We start from the raw sequence: 16,764 nt of genomic DNA, 5'->3' as shown, positions 1-16,764 counted from the left end.
GTAGTATTTTATACGTAAGTAGTAAAACCTTAAAGTCACATCTTAAGTGCACAGGAAGCCAGTGCAGGTGAGCCAGTACAGGTATATATGTATGTATATATGTATATAAAGGTATATACAGTACAGGTATATATGTATGTATATATGTATATAAAGGTATATACAGTATAGGTATATATGTATGTATATATGTATATAAAGGTATATACAGTATAGGTATATATGTATGTATATATGTATATAAAGGGTTATATAGTACAGGTTTATGTATGTATATATGTATATAAAGGTATATACAGTACAGGTATATATGTATGTATATAAAGGTATATACAGTACAGGTATATATGTATGTATATATGTATATAAAGGTATATACAGTATAGGTATATATGTATGTATATATGTATATAAAGGTATATACAGTACAGGTATATATGTATGTATATATGTATGTATATATGTATATAAAGGTATATACAGTACAGGTATATATGTATGTATATATGTATATAAAGGTATATACAGTACAGGTATATATGTATGTATATATGTATATAAAGGTATATACACTACAGGTATATATGTATGTATATATGTATATAAAGGTATATACAGTACAGGCGTAATGTGATCAAACTTTCTTGTTCTTGTCAAAAGTCTAGCAGCAGCATTTTGTACCAACTGTAATCTTTTAATGCTAGACATGGGGAGACCCGAAAATAATACGTTACAGTAGTCGAGGCGAGACGTAACAAACGCATGGATAATGATCTCGGCGTCTTTAGTGGACAGAATGGAGCGAATTTTAGCGATATTACGGAGATGAAAGAAGGCCGTTTTAGTAACGCTTTTAATGTGTGCCTCAAAGGAGAGAGTTGGGTGGAAGATAATACCCAAACTCCATTACCTTCTCTGTAATCCCGTTTGCTTCGGCACAGTCAGTCACAAACTTTTTCAGTCGCAGCCGTCTCTTTCTCGTACTCGGCATGCTTTTCTGGGTGTTTGGCTTTTAAATGATAAATTAAAGCAGTAGTGCTGAAGGTCTTTGCTGAGGCACCTCCTCACTTTCCGACACTTTAAAATATCTCCACACTGCTGACATTTTTCCGAAGGCGCCTCAAAAAATTGCGTCATTGCGTCAAACGGTCAATCAATCAATCAATGTTTATTTATATAGCCCCAAATCACAAATGTCTCAAAGGACTGCACAAATCATTACGACTACAACATCGTCGGAAGAACCCACGGTAACTCATTCCACCGAAGACCGACTGACTAATCGGTGCATCCCTACTTTAAACCTTATTCACCACTCTCTCATGAAGAAGTTGTTCATGGCCGAACAACCACTCTGTTTTGGAAAAAAGTCACACAAAAATTACTTAGAGCGATTGATTTTTTTCAAATCAGTGCTCAATCCAGAGAGCGAGACAGGACCTGGTTGATGACGTAGACTCCATAGTCCAGCTGCTGGCGCTGCAGGATGGGGTGCAGGTAGTACAGCCACAACTTGAGGTGCTCGTATCGATTGCGAAACGGGATGATGATGGCGACCTTCTGACGCGCCTGGCAGTATTTGGGCTTGTAGCGTCCGCCCGGCTCCAGGTTCACATTGTTCGCCTTCACAAGCTCCAGACTCACCGCCATGTTGAACTCCACCCTCAGAGGACCCACTGGCGACAAAAAAAGGGGCGGGTCAAGCGAGGCCTTGGATCCCCCAAACATTTTGCACCACAAGCAGTGAAGTTGTCACGTTGTGTAAATGCTAAATAAAAAGAGAATACAATGATTTGCAAATCCTTTTCAACTTATATTCAATTGAATATAAGTTGTGGGGCGGCATAGCTCGGTTGGTAGAGTGGCCGTGCCAGCAATTTGAGGGTTGCAGGTTCGATTCCCGCTTCTGCCATCCTAGTCACTGCCGTTGTGTCCTTGGGCAAGACACTTTACCCACCTGCTCCCAGTGCCACCCACACTGGTTTAAATGTAACTTAGATATTGGGTGTCACTATGTAAAGCGCTTTGAGTCACTAGAGAAAAGCGCTATATAAAATATAATTCAATAGACTGCAAAGACAAGATATTTCATGTTCACACTGCAAATAATCATAAACTCAGAAATCCTTTGCAGCAACACATTTTTAAAAAATTGGAGGGGCATTTTTACCAGTGTGTTACATGGCCTTTCCTTTTAACAACACTCAGTAAAGGTTTGGGAACTGAGGAGACACATTTTGGAAGTGGAATTCTTGCCCATTCTTGCTTGATGTACAGCAGCGTTTCTCAAAGTGTGGGGCGGGCCCCACTGGTGGGGAATAGAGACATGACAGGTGGGGCGCGAGAAATGGGAGGACATTTAACTTTAATTTTTTTTTTTTTATTATATTCTTAGATTTTTTTTTTTTACAACCCCATTTTCTATTCAAACTGTAAATCGCTGTCAAACTGCACTGTTGCGAGACGTATATGCGACATTGCAAGTGATCTTGAGGAACAACTCGTAGACAAATTAAAAGAAAGTCGTTTTGTTTTATAAGTGGACGAAGCTACTGACGGAAATAAAGACTGCCTGTTCATCGCATACGTGATACGTCCGCTTTGTGAATGGCGAGTCACTGTGCGAGGATTTGCCGTTTTGCAAATACAAAAAAAAGATAGAGCCAGTGCTGATGAGCTGTTCTAGATAATGGACATTTTCCTCAAAAAACACGACCTTAAATGGGAAAACTGTGTGGGCTTTCGCTCTGATGGCGCACAGACCATGGCAGGGTCAAGAAATCGGCTGCAGGCTCTAACAAAGAGAGTTGCGCCAAATGCGCATTGGACACGTATCATTCACCGGGAAGCACTCGCGTCAAGGCAGCTCAGCCCCGAACTCAATGAGGTTTTAACAAATGTGAGCGCGGTAAATTTTATCAAAACACAAAAAAGTGGCACTTTTAATTAATTTATTATTGAACTTGATGCAAGTAATTTGATTTATTATTGAACTTGATGCAAGTTATTTGATTTATTATTGAACTTGATGCAAGTAATTTGATATATTATTGAACTTGATGCAAGTTATTTGATTTATTATTGAACTTGATGCAAGTTATTTGATTTATTATTGAACTTGATGCAAGTTATTTGATTTATTATTGAACTTGATGCAAGTAATTTGATTTATTATTGAACTTGATGCAAGTTATTTGATATATTATTGAACTTGATGCAAGTTATTTGATTTATTATTGAACTTGATGCAAGTTATTTGATTTATTATTGAACTTGATGCAAGTTATTTGATTTATTATTGAACTTGATGCAAGTAATTTGATTTATTATTGAACTTGATGCAAGTTATTTGATATATTATTGAATTTGATGCAAGTAATTTGATTTATTATTGGACTTGATGCAAGTTATTTGATATATTATTGAATTTGATGCAAGTAATTTGATTTATTATTGAACTTGATGCAAGTTATTTGATTTATTATTGAACTTGATGCAAGTAATTTGATTTATTATTGAACTTGATGCAAGTTATTTGATTTATTATTGAATTTGATGCAAGTAATTTGATTTATTATTGGACTTGATGCAAGTAATTTGATATATTATTGAACTTGATGCAAGTAATTTGATGTATTATTGAACTTGATGCAAGTTATTTGATTTATTATTGAACTTGATGCAAGTTATTTGATATATTATTGAATTTGATGCAAGTTATTTGATTTATTATTGAACTTGATGCAAGTAATTTGATTTATTATTGAACTTGATGCAAGTTATTTGATTTATTATTGAACTTGATGCAAGTAATTTGATTTATTATTGAACTTGATGCAAGTTATTTGATTTATTATTGAACTTGATGCAAGTAATTTGATTCATTATTGAACTTGATGCAAGTTATTTGATATATTATTGAATTTGATGCAAGTTATTTGATATATTATTGAACTTGATGCAAGTAATTTGATATATTATTGAACTTGATGCAAGTTATTTGATTTATTATTGAACTTGATGCAAGTTATTTGATTTATTATTGAACTTGATGCAAGTAATTTGATTTATTATTGAACTTGATGCAAGTTATTTGATTTATTATTGAACTTGATGGAAGTTATTTGATATATTATTGAATTTGATGCAAGTAATTTGATTTATTATTGAACTTGATGCAAGTTATTTGATTTATTATTAAACTTGATGCAAGTTATTTGATATATTATTGAATTTGATGCAAGTTATTTGATATATTATTGAACTTGATGCAAGTTATTTGATTTATTATTGAACTTGATGCAAGTTATTTGATTTATTATTGAACTTGATGCAAGTAATTTGATTCATTATTGAACTTGATGCAAGTTATTTGATATATTATTGAATTTGATGCAAGTTATTTGATATATTATTGAACTTGATGCAAGTTATTTGATTTATTATTGAACTTGATGCAAGTTATTTGATTTATTATTGAACTTGATGCAAGTAATTTGATTTATTATTGAACTTGATGCAAGTTATTTGATTTATTATTGAACTTGATGCAAGTTATTTGATATATTATTGAATTTGATGCAAGTTATTTGATATATTATTGAATTTGATGCAAGTTATTTGATATATTATTGAACTTGATGCAAGTAATTTGATTTATTATTGAACTTGATGCAAGTAATTTGATTTATTATTGAACTTGATGCAAGTTATTTGATTTATTATTGAACTTGATGCAAGTTATTTGATATATTATTGAACTTGATGCAAGTAATTTGATTTATTATTGAACTTGATGCAAGTTATTTGATTTATTATTGAACTTGATGCAAGTTATTTGATATATTATTGAATTTGATGCAAGTTATTTGATATATTATTGAACTTGATGCAAGTAATTTGATTTATTATTGAACTTGATGCAAGTAATTTGATTTATTATTGAACTTGATGCAAGTTATTTGATTTATTATTGAACTTGAGGCAAGTTATTTGATATATTATTGAACTTGATGCAAGTTATTTGATTTATTATTGAACTTGATGCAAGTTATTTGATTTATTATTGAACTTGATGCAAGTGATTTGATTTATTAGCGAACTTGATGCAAGTTATTTGATATATTATTGAACTTGATGCAAGTAATTTGATTTATTATTGAACTTGATGCAAGTAATTTGATTTATTATTGAACTTGATGCAAGTTATTTGATTTATTATTGAACTTGATGCAAGTTATTTGATATATTATTGAACTTGATGCAAGTAATTTGATTTATTATTGAACTTGATGCAAGTAATTTGATTTATTATTGAACTTGATGCAAGTTATTTGATTTATTATTGAACTTGATGCAAGTTATTTGATATATTATTGAATTTGATGCAAGTTATTTGATATATTATTGAACTTGATGCAAGTAATTTGATTTATTATTGAACTTGATGCAAGTAATTTGATTTATTATTGAACTTGATGCAAGTTATTTGATTTATTATTGAACTTGAGGCAAGTTATTTGATATATTATTGAACTTGATGCAAGTTATTTGATTTATTATTGAACTTGATGCAAGTTATTTGATTTATTATTGAACTTGATGCAAGTTATTTGATTTATTAGCGAACTTGATGCAAGTTATTTGATATATTATTGAACTTGATGCAAGTAATTTGATTCATTATTGAACTTGATGCAAGTTATTTGATATATTATTGAATTTGATGCAAGTTATTTGATATATTATTGAACTTGATGCAAGTAATTTGATTTATTATTGAACTTGATGCAAGTAATTTGATTTATTATTGAACTTGATGCAAGTAATTTGATTTATTATTGAACTTGATGCAAGTAATTTGATATATTATTGAACTTGATGCAAGTTATTTGATATATTATTGAACTTGATGCAAGTAATTTGATTTATTATTGAACTTGATGCAAGTAATTTGATTTATTATTGGACTTGATGCAAGTTATTTGATTTATTATTGAACTTGATGCAAGTTATTTGATATATTATTGAACTTGATGCAAGTTACACCACAGCTGCACAGTTATTGTATTTAATATTGAACTTGATGTTATTTTATGTTATTGAGTTTGAATCTATACAACTTGATGTTACTTGATGTTCAATAAATTTGAAAATGTTAGTCTTGGCATTAGGGTTCTGTTTGGGCGATGGGGGCAGATGGGGCTTGAAAACTCCCCCTTGTCCAAAGTGGGGGATGACAAAAAAAGTTTGAGAACCACTGATGTACAGCTTAAGTTGTTCAACAGTCTCCTGCCTTGCTGAAATAAGCAGGGGCGTCCATGATGGCTTAACATATGTTGCTCCAAAAGCTGTATGTAACTTTCAGCATTAATGGTGCCTTCACAGATGTGTATGTTACCCATGCCTTGGGCACTAATACTCCCCCATACCATCACACATGCTGGCTTTTACACTTTCACCCTAGAAAAGTCCGGATGGTTCTTTTCCTCTTTGGTCCACAGTTTCCAAAAACAATTAGAAATGTAGACTCGTCAGACCACAAAACACTTTTCCACTTTGCATCAGTCCATCTTAGATGAGGCCCAGCGAAGAGTTTCTGGGTGTTGTTGATAAATGACTTTGGCTTTGCATAGTAGAGTTTTAACTTGCACTTACAGATGTAGCCCCCAAATGTAGTTTATGACAGTGGTCTTCTAAAGTGTTTCGGAGCCATTGTGGTGATATCCTTTACACACTGATGTCAGTTTTCGATGCTGAGGTATCGAAGGTCCATAATATTATCACTTACATGCAGTGATTTCTCCAGATTACCATGAATTGATTAACGTGGACCCCGACTTAAACAAGTTGAAAAACTTATTGGGGTGTTACCATTTAGTGGTCAATTGTACGGAATATGTACTGAACTGTGCAATCTACTAATAAAAGTATCAATCAATCAATCAAGATTCTCTAAACCTTTTGATGATATTATGGACCGTCCTTAAAATAGCCGGTTGAGAAATGTTTTTCTTAAACAATTTGCTCAGGTATTTGTTGACAAGGTGGTGACCCTCACCCCGTCCTCGTTTGTGAATGAGTGAGCATTTCATGGAAGCCGCTTTTATAACCAATCATGGCACCCACCCGTTCCCAATCAGCCCGTTCACCTGGGGGGTGTTCCAGATAAGTCCTGGACGAGCATTCCTCAACTTTCTCTGGCTTTTTTGCCACTTGTGCCAGCTTTTTTTGAAACATGTCGCAGACATCAAATTCTAAATGAGCTATTATTTGCAAAAGCTAACAGTTTTCCAGTGTGAACATGAAATATCTTGTCTTTGCAGTCTATTCAATTGAATATTAGTTGAAAAGGATTTGCAAATCACTGTATTTTTTTATTTATTTACCATTTACACAACGTGACAACTTTACTGCTTTCGGGTTTCGTACTTTGCACTCGTGCCAGATAAATACATCCAAAATAAGTGCATGAAAGATACAACTCACTATAACACTGAATTCGTGGGAGCTCTGGTGTGTTTCTTTGCAGATGGAAACACATTCATATTTGATCTGTTGATGAATGTGTTGGTGCCAGGCAAGCAAAATGACATTGAGGCCATTGGAAAGCTGGCACAAACGGTCGCTCACAATCCTCGACCGAAAACCACAACCAACAATCCTCACTGTTTAGTTCTTCAAAAATATAGACTGCTTAATTTTGCTAACATTCAAAGATTAGTATCAGCACCAATGGCCCATCCATCCATCCATTTTCTACCGCTTTCTATGCGTATGTTCCTTTTTGACTTGAAAGTATAATAGATTGTATTTATGTTATTTACATGTGAATAATGCTGTATAATAGACTGTATTCATGTTATTTACATGTGAATAATGCTGTATAATAGACTGTATTTATATTATTCACATGTGAATAATGCTGTATAATAGACTGTATTTATGTAAGTCACATGTGAATAATGCAGTATAATACTGTATTTATATTATTCACATGTGAATAATGCTGTATAATAGACTGTATTTACATTATTCACATGTGAATAATGCTGTATAATAGACTGTATTTATATTATTCACATGTGAATAATGCTGTCTAATAGACTGTATTTATATTATTCACATGTGAATAATGCTCTACAATAGACTGTATTTATATTATTCACATGTGAATAATGCCGTATAATAGACTGTATTTATATTATTCACATGTGAATAATGCTGTATAATAGGCTGTATTTATATTACTCACATGTGAATAATGCTGTATAATAGACTGTATTTATGTTATTCACATGTGAATAATGCTGTATAATAGACTGTATTTGTATTATTCACATGTGAATAATGCTGTATAATAGACTGTATTTATATTATTCACATGTGAATAATGCTGTATAATAGACTGTATTTATATTATTCACATGTAAAAAAAATACCTAAGTGTTTTTTGTCTATTGTGAGCGAACTGTGGTGCTGAATTTCCCCCCAGGGATCAAGTGGCTCACAGGTGCAATTTTGGTAAACCAACTATACAGGTAGTTCTTAGAGCTTTCATAGCGGGTCTACTGACAAGATATAAGTTAGAACTTTACGCTACTCTATATTAGAAATGCCGCATAACAAGAAGATAGAGAAATAGAAGAAGCTTATTGACTATGGTGTTGGCACAGACCAGGGGCGTCGCCAGACATATTTCACTGGGGCACGTACCCCACTGTGTATCTGCAGTGCCCCAGTAAAAATGTCCCCAATAAGAAAAAAAAATGCTTCAGAGTTTTAAGTCTACATAACATAGACAACAGCGCACATACTACTTAGTACGGTCATTGATTGCAACTCTATTCACTCCACTTAACAATGAGCACATGGCTAATTAATATGGTAATTTATTCACGTGTGGATCGAGACTTCGGTTGAAAGAGAGAGGGGGGGGGGGCTGCTAATCACTGCGTGAGGTAGGTAACGTTAGCCAACAAAAATTTGTTAATTACATTATTTTGATTTTGATTAGACTCAAACTGTAACTCCTAGATGGATTTAAGAAAGTTATTGGCCCGCAGCAGAGAAGAAGCAGCAGGAATGAGAGATGTTAGTGAAGTCCTAGCTAGCTAGGCAACATCATTGTCTTAAGTTGATGCTAAGTTAGCTAACGTTATTCCTTGTATCAAGACAAACATATTCATTTGTTGTACGAGCTGTCGGGGAATTTCCAATGAACATGAAACATCATGTTGGTTATTGTCTGCTGCTTCTGCATCAATGAGGATTTGGAGTCAGCATGTGTGAGTTGAGTGCTTCTCAAATGCTTTATCTTCAGGAAGAAAAACATTTTTTTCCATATCATCAAGTCGTGAGCCAAATTTTTAAATCATTCAGGTTTATTTCACAGAAAAGTAGCACAGTAGACTTGTCTTGTTAATCGGTGCGACTTTGACTAAAATAATCTGGTTTTGTTTCCAGAAAAAAATAGTAACATTTCTGTATTCGTTTTCAGAAAGATGGCTGATAATAACTTTTATGGACAGAATTTCTAGGCGCAGTCAAGGCATTGAGGGGTTCCGGTTTGGTGACCGCAGGATTAGGTCTCTGCTTTTTGCAGATGATGTGGTCCTGATGGCTTCATCTGACCGGGATCTTCAGCTCTCGCTGGATCGGTTCGCAACCGAGTGTGAAGCGACCGGAATGAGAATCAGCACCTCCATGGTTCTCGCCCAGAAAAGGGTGGAGTGCCATCTCCGGGTTGGGGAGGAGACCCTGCCCCAAGTGGAGGAGTTCAAGTACCTAGGAGTCTTGTTCACGAGTGGGGGAAGAGTGGATGGTGAGATCGACAGACGGATCGGTGCGGCGTCTTCAGTAATGCGGACGTTGTACCGATCCGTTGTGGTGAAGAAGGAGCTGAGCCGGAAGGCAAAGCTCTCAATTTACCGTTTGATCTACGTTCCCATCCTCACCTATGGTCATGAGCTTTGGGTCATGACCGAAAGGATAAGATCACGGGTACAAGCGGCCCAAATGAGTTTGGGTCTCTCCCTTAGAGATAGGGTGAGAAGCTCCGCCATCCGGGAGGAACTCAAAGTAAAGCCGCTGCTCCTTCACTTGGAGAGGAGCCAGATGAGGTGGTTCGGGCATCTGGTCAGGATGCCACCCGAACGCCTCCCTAGGGAGGTGTTTAGGGCACGTCCAACCGGTAGGAGGCCACGGGGAAGACCCAGGACACGTTGGGAAGACTATGTCTCCCGGCTGGCCTGGGAACGCCTCGGGATCCCCCGGGAAGAGCTAGACGAAGTGGCTGGGGAGAGGGAAGTCTGGGTTTCCCTGCTTAGGCTGTTGCCCCCGCGACCCGACCTCGGATAAGCGGAATAGGATGGATGGATGGATGGGCTGATAATATCAGGTTTTGTTGCCCCATTTAGATTTTTAAAAAATATATTTCCATGTCTGTCCTGAGTCCTCCTCCAACTTGTTTGTCGGTTTGGCTTTTTGCTAAAATTTTCACTAATAGTCACTAGGAAAAAGGCTAAAATAATCTGGTTTTGTTGCCACAATTTGATTTTTTTCTCCTTAAACTTTTTTTTTTTCCATGCACACGTCTGACTGCGACTCACTGAAAATGACACACAATCCACTTTTATGCCACGACCCAGCAGTTGGGAACCACTGGTCAACTGTATAACAGTTACTGTAATATTTCCATGTCTGTCCAGAGTGATTGACCACTTTGCAAAAATGAAAAGGAGACGTTACAATTTACTTCTCAGAAAATGATTCCCTGACCAGACACACAACAGTTGTTCATTTATTCTACTACTGTGGCTTTATTGTTTTGTGGATGTTAAATTTGCAGATGATTACTGCAATAAACATTTCAAAAAGATTCATTATTCTTCCTTTTTGCTTTTACCAGTAGCAGTTTTAGAAGTCTGGAGTAAAAAAGTGCACAAGTAGGTCAAATGCATGAGTTAATTTCAGGCGGTTCATCAAAGATCCATACAACATCATCTTTTAAAGCACTATTTATGTATTTTTTATGCTAAATAAGTGCTAAAAATGTTTTTGCTTGCGGACTTTGCACGCTCACATGAATCATTTTTGCCCCAGGTGTGCCCCAGTACAGTATTAGGTCTAGTGACGCCCCTGGCACAGACTATAATGGCAGACCTTCGCACATTTACAGGAATTATGCAGATCCCAAATACAGATCAGCAGGTACCAGAAGGTAAAAAAGGTTGCTTTTGCATAATATTGCGAAACAAAACGCCAGATCCATCCATCATCTTCCGCTTATCCGAGGTCGGGTCGCGGGGGCAACAGCCTAAGCAGGGAAACCCAGACTTCCCTCTCCCCAGCCACTTCGTCTAGCTCTTCCCGGGGGATCCCGAGGCGTTCCCAGGCCAGCCGGGAGACATAGTCTTCCCAACGTGTCCTGGGTCTTCCCCGGTTGGACGTGCACTAAACACCTCCCTAGGGAGGCGTTCGGGTGGCATCCTGACCAGATGCCCGAACCACCTCATCTGGCTCCTCTTGATGTGGAGGAGCAGCGGCTTTACTTTGAGTTCCTCCCGGATGGCAGAGCTTCTCACCCTATCTCTAAGGGAGAGACCCAAACTCATTTTGGCCGCTTGTACCCGTGATCTTATCCTTTCGGTCATGACCCAAAGCTCATGACCATAGGTGAGGATGGGAACGTAGATCGACCGGTAAATTGAGAGCTTTGCCTTCCGGCTCAGCTCCTTCTTCACCACAACGGATCGGTACAACGTCCGCATTACTGAAGACGCTGCACCGATCCGCCTGTCGATCTCACGATCCACTCTTCCCCCACTCGTGAACAAGACTCCTAGGTACTTGAACTCCTCCACTTGGGGCAGGGTCTCCTCCCCAACCCGGAGATGGCATTCCACCCTTTTCCGGGCGAGAACCATGGACTCGGACTTGGAGGTGCTGATTCTCATTCCGGTGGCTTCACACTCGGCTGCGAACCGATCCAGCGAGAGCTGAAGATCCCGGTCAGATGAAGCCATCAGGACCACATCATCTGCAAAAAGCAGAGACCTAATCCTGCGGTCACCAAACCGGAACCCCTCAACGCCTTGACTGCGCCTAGAAATTCTGTCCATAAAAGTTATGAACAGAATCGGTGACAAAGGACAGCCTTGGCGGAGTCCAACCCTCACTGGAAATGTGTTCGACTTACTGCCGGCAATGCGGACCAAGCTCTGGCACTGATCATACAGGGAGTGGACCGCCACAATAAGACAGTCCGGTACCCCATACTCTCTGAGCACTCCCCACAGGACTTCCCGAGGGACACGGTCCAATGCCTTCTCCAAGTCCACAAAAGGCCAGATAATATGTCTTATCTTATACACACACCATAACAATACTCCGATATCGAAGCACAGTACTATCCATTAAGCGGTGTGGCTTCATAGCTTACCAAAGTCCTACTAAAACATTTTGATGGATTTTTGAGCGTTGTGTGTAATGTTCTATAGTTCCAATGGAACATATAAAATGTTGGCGTTGTTTACTTGAGTCATACTGCAGTCTACACACATCTCTTATGTGTGACTGCCATCTACTGGTCACACTTATCATTTCACCATGTGCCAAATAAAATTGCTTTGAGGTCGGTAAGCACAACCAGAATTATTCCGTACATTAGGCTGAGTTTTGAGAAGAAAAAAAAAAGATTTCAAGTGTTGACTTATAGTACGGAAAATACGGTACATGTGCTCTGACAACTGGAAACCCACAAGCCTCCACCAGGGGGCAGTGTAGCATGTGACTTATTTTACCTTTTCATATTAAAGCGATAAAGGAATGGAACGACCTCACAACAAACTTGAAATGTCAAACAGATTCTTTGGAGCGATCAAAGCCACTGACACGGTCCCTGAGGTGGGCACCATGTGTGACGTGTCATCTTAAAGTGTTTTATATTTATGGACGACAACATTTTGTTGTATCTCTTATGTGTGACTGCCATCTACTGGTCACACTACTCAGTGGCTTGGTGTCAGCCCTGAGATCAGTAGGTCGTGAGTTCAAACTCCGGCCGGGTCATGTTGGCCAGAGGGGGAGCACTTCAAATTGTTACACACTTGTTATTTCATATGTTGACCAGAAGGGGAAGCACTTTTAAAACAGACAGTCAAAGGAGCACTTCAAATTGTTACACACTTGTTATTTCATATGTTGACCAGAAGGGGAAGCACTTTTAAAACAGACAGTCAAAAGAGCACTTCAAATTGTTACACACTTGTTATTTCATATGTTGACCAGAAGGGGAAGCACTTTTAAAACAGACCGTCAATTTGAAAAATCCCTCCTTTTTGGGACCACCCTCATTTTGATAGATTTCACCACCAGGGGGCGCAAATGAGACACTCTGTTTTTTGTAATGTGCTTAAAGCCGATGACAAAGGAGTCACGGACCACAGATGGCCCCTGTGCCGCACTTTGGGTAACCCGGCTGTAGAAGCTGGCTGGTATAGTCTTAGTAGCGTAGTGTATTTGTTCATCCTATGGCCACAAATGGGACGATGGTTGTCTTACGTCAGCACCAGAAAACGTAAAATCAGCTTTTCACCTGGCGGGTTTTTTCGGGGATGAATAGGGAAGTCTTTGTTTAGCTGCCGTCTTGTTTTATCATATATTGCTGCCTTTTCACCTGTTTACTTTTGTATGCACATTAAATTAACAAGACTTTGGAGCAATGTTCACGGACTCCAGTATTTTGGCTCTCTATGAGATGCAATGGCTTTCTTTTGTGTATGCACATTACATTAACAAGACTTTGGAGCAATGTTCACGGACTCCAGTATTTTGGCTCTCTGTGAGATGCAATGGTTTTCTTTTGTGTATGCACATTACAGCAACAAGACTTTGGAGCAATGTTCACGGACTCCAGTACTTTGGCTCTCTGTGAGATGCAATGGTTTTCTTTTGTGTATGCACATTACATCAACAAGACTTTGGGCAATGTTCACGGACTCCAGTATTTTGGCTCTCTATGAGATGCAATGGCTTTCTTTTGTGTATGCACATTACATCAACAAGACTTTGGAGCAATGTTCACGGACTCCAGTACTTTGGCTCTCTATGAGATGCAATGGTTTTCTTTTGTGTATGCACATTACATCAACAAGACTTTGGAGCAATGTTCACGGACTCCAGTATTTTGGCTCTCTATGAGATGCAATGGTTTTCTTTTGTGTATGCACATTACATCAACAAGACTTTGGAGCAATGTTCACGGACTCCAGTACTTTGGCTCTCTATGAGATGCAATGGTTTTCTTTTGTGTATGCACATTACATCAACAAGACTTTGGAGCAATGTTCACGGACTCCAGTATTTTGGCTCTCTATGAGATGCAATGGTTTTCTTTTGTGTATGCACATTACATCAACAAGACTTTGGAGCAATGTTCACGGACTCCAGTATTTTGGCTCTCTATGAGATGCAATGGTTTTCTTTTGTGTATGCACATTACATCAACAAGACTTTGGAGCAATGTTCACGGACTCCAGTACTTTGGCTCTCTATGAGATGCAATGGTTTTCTTTTGTGTATGCACATTACATCAACAAGACTTTGGAGCAATGTTCACGGACTCCAGTACTTTGGCTCTCTATGAGATGTAATGGTTTTCTTTTGTGTATGCACATTACATCAACAAGACTTTGGAGCAATGTTCACGGACTCCAGTATTTTGGCTCTCTATGAGATGCAATGGTTTTCTTTTGTGTATGCACATTACATCAACAAGACTTTGGAGCAATGTTCACGGACTCCAGTACTTTGGCTCTCTATGAGATGCAATGGTTTTCTTTTGTGTATGCACATTACATCAACAAGACTTTATAGCAATGTTCACGGACTCCAGTATTTTGGCTCTCTATGAGATGCAATGGTTTTCTTTTGTGTATGCACATTACATCAACAAGACTTTGGAGCAATGTTCACGGACTCCAGTATTTTGGCTCTCTATGAGATGCAATGGCTTTCTTTTGTGTATGCACATTACATCAACAAGACTTTGGAGCAATGTTCACGGACTCCAGTACTTTGGCTCTCTATGAGATGCAATGGTTTTCTTTTGTGTATGCACATTACATCAACAAGACTTTGGAGCAATGTTCACGGACTCCAGTATTTTGGCTCTCTATGAGATGCAATGGTTTTCTTTTGTGTATGCACATTACATCAACAAGACTTTGGAGCAATGTTCACGGACTCCAGTATTTTGGCTCTCTATGAGATGCAATGGCTTTCTTTTGTGTATGCACATTACATCAACAAGACTTTGGAGCAATGTTCACGGACTCCAGAATTTTGGCTCTCTATGAGATGCAATGGTTTTCCGTATTGGGACCATGATTCCGGTCCTAACTTGTTCACCGGTCCTCATCGGCACCTTGTCGATGTCTCAATAAGGGTAGAATACAAGTTCACACACACGGACGTGACTAGGATGGCGAAAGCCGGGTTCGAAGCAGGAACTCTCATACCCCCCAAGCCACGCCCTGTTATCCATGTGCTTTGACCAGCAACAGTTTGTGTGTAGCGTGCTCCTCCCACTTCTGCACTCGCCCTTGAAGGCTCAAAGCGTTTGATTCTAACCTGAGTCACGTTGAGAGTTTCAGTCGCATGGAAACGTAGCGTTCTGGGCACTGGCATCTACCAATTGTTGGCATCTACCAATCAGCCGAGTAAAGGTGGCCAAGAGAGAGGACACACACAAGTCCCTGATCTTGTGGTGCATTCAATGTTTTGTTGAGAACATCCTAAATTTCCTGAAGACCAAAGTCCAACACTAGCATGAGTTCAGTGGTCCAAGTGACACCCACACCCAAATCTCCACCAACCAGGCTTAGGCTAGTGGGCTATGGGGAGAATCAATACCAAGCAACCGTATTGAAAGAATCCACTTGAATGACAGGATTTTAAGACACCTGAACCTCACTGACTCAGCAGTCGCACAAAACCGGGACAAGTCCGAGACAAGAGAGAAGCACAAAAGTGAAATGTGAACATTGAAAGCAACAAAAGTCTCACCGAGCAGCGGAGGTGTTTCAGGACATTTGTTCACCCCTTCCTTTTGCTCTTTGGGGACGGTGGACACCTGGACCAGGTCAGACTGAGTACCTGTGCTGGAACTGGGGTTCTGCTGGCTGTGGACGAAGGCAAAGGTGAAGTTCCAATGGCGACTGTAAAGGACCATGACCACTGGGATGAGAAGACATAACAGCAGCAGCAGCTTGACCACCTGGACCAGAGCCATCCTTAATTCCGGTTTTGGGACTGCCAGCTAACTCTTGATTTTTCTCAGTCTTGGCAGTGATGTGTCGAGACTGTGAGGCGTGTGTGGAGTCACGGAGGGGGCGTGGCCACAAAGGACAAAGCAAGTTGATGACACATAAACCCACCAAGCTCCACTTATAAAAGGTGTTTTGAAACCCTTAAAAGTGCAATTTTACTTTGAAAGGCTTTAAAAACGAACTGAAAACCCCCAAGAATAGTGTGTAAATCAAGATAAAAGAGCAAGGGACTCTTTCAAATGTATCTAAAATTTGATAAAATAAGTTTTGCTTATGGAGGAGTTTAAGTACCCTGGAGTCTTGTTCATGAGTGAGGGAAGAGTGGATCATTCAATCAATCAATGTTTACTTATATAGCCCTAAATCACTAGTGTCTCAAAGGGCTGCACAAACCACTACGACATCCTCGGTAGGCCCACATAAGGGCAAGGAA

At 38.5% G+C, this 16,764-nt stretch overlaps 1 protein-coding gene across 1 annotated transcript in view; it reads right to left on the bottom strand.

The window, feature by feature from the left end:
* Positions 1-16,294, bottom strand: part of LOC133535603 (beta-1,4-galactosyltransferase 1-like) — a 31,111-nt gene extending 14,817 nt beyond the window's left edge. The window contains exons 1-2 of the mRNA XM_061875560.1: positions 16,069-16,294; positions 1,441-1,676 (exon numbers count right to left, since the gene is read on the bottom strand). Of these exons, the coding sequence (XP_061731544.1) occupies positions 1,441-1,676; positions 16,069-16,294 (462 nt within the window). The remainder of the gene's footprint in view (positions 1-1,440; positions 1,677-16,068) is intronic.
* Between the last annotated feature and the right edge of the window lie 470 nt (positions 16,295-16,764).

Source organism: Nerophis ophidion, linkage group LG16, assembly GCF_033978795.1.
Source record: "Nerophis ophidion isolate RoL-2023_Sa linkage group LG16, RoL_Noph_v1.0, whole genome shotgun sequence".
Taxonomy (NCBI): Eukaryota; Metazoa; Chordata; class Actinopteri; order Syngnathiformes; family Syngnathidae; genus Nerophis; species Nerophis ophidion.
Note: the sequence above shows the minus strand (reverse complement) of the source record. Positions and strands in the feature narration are given on the sequence as shown.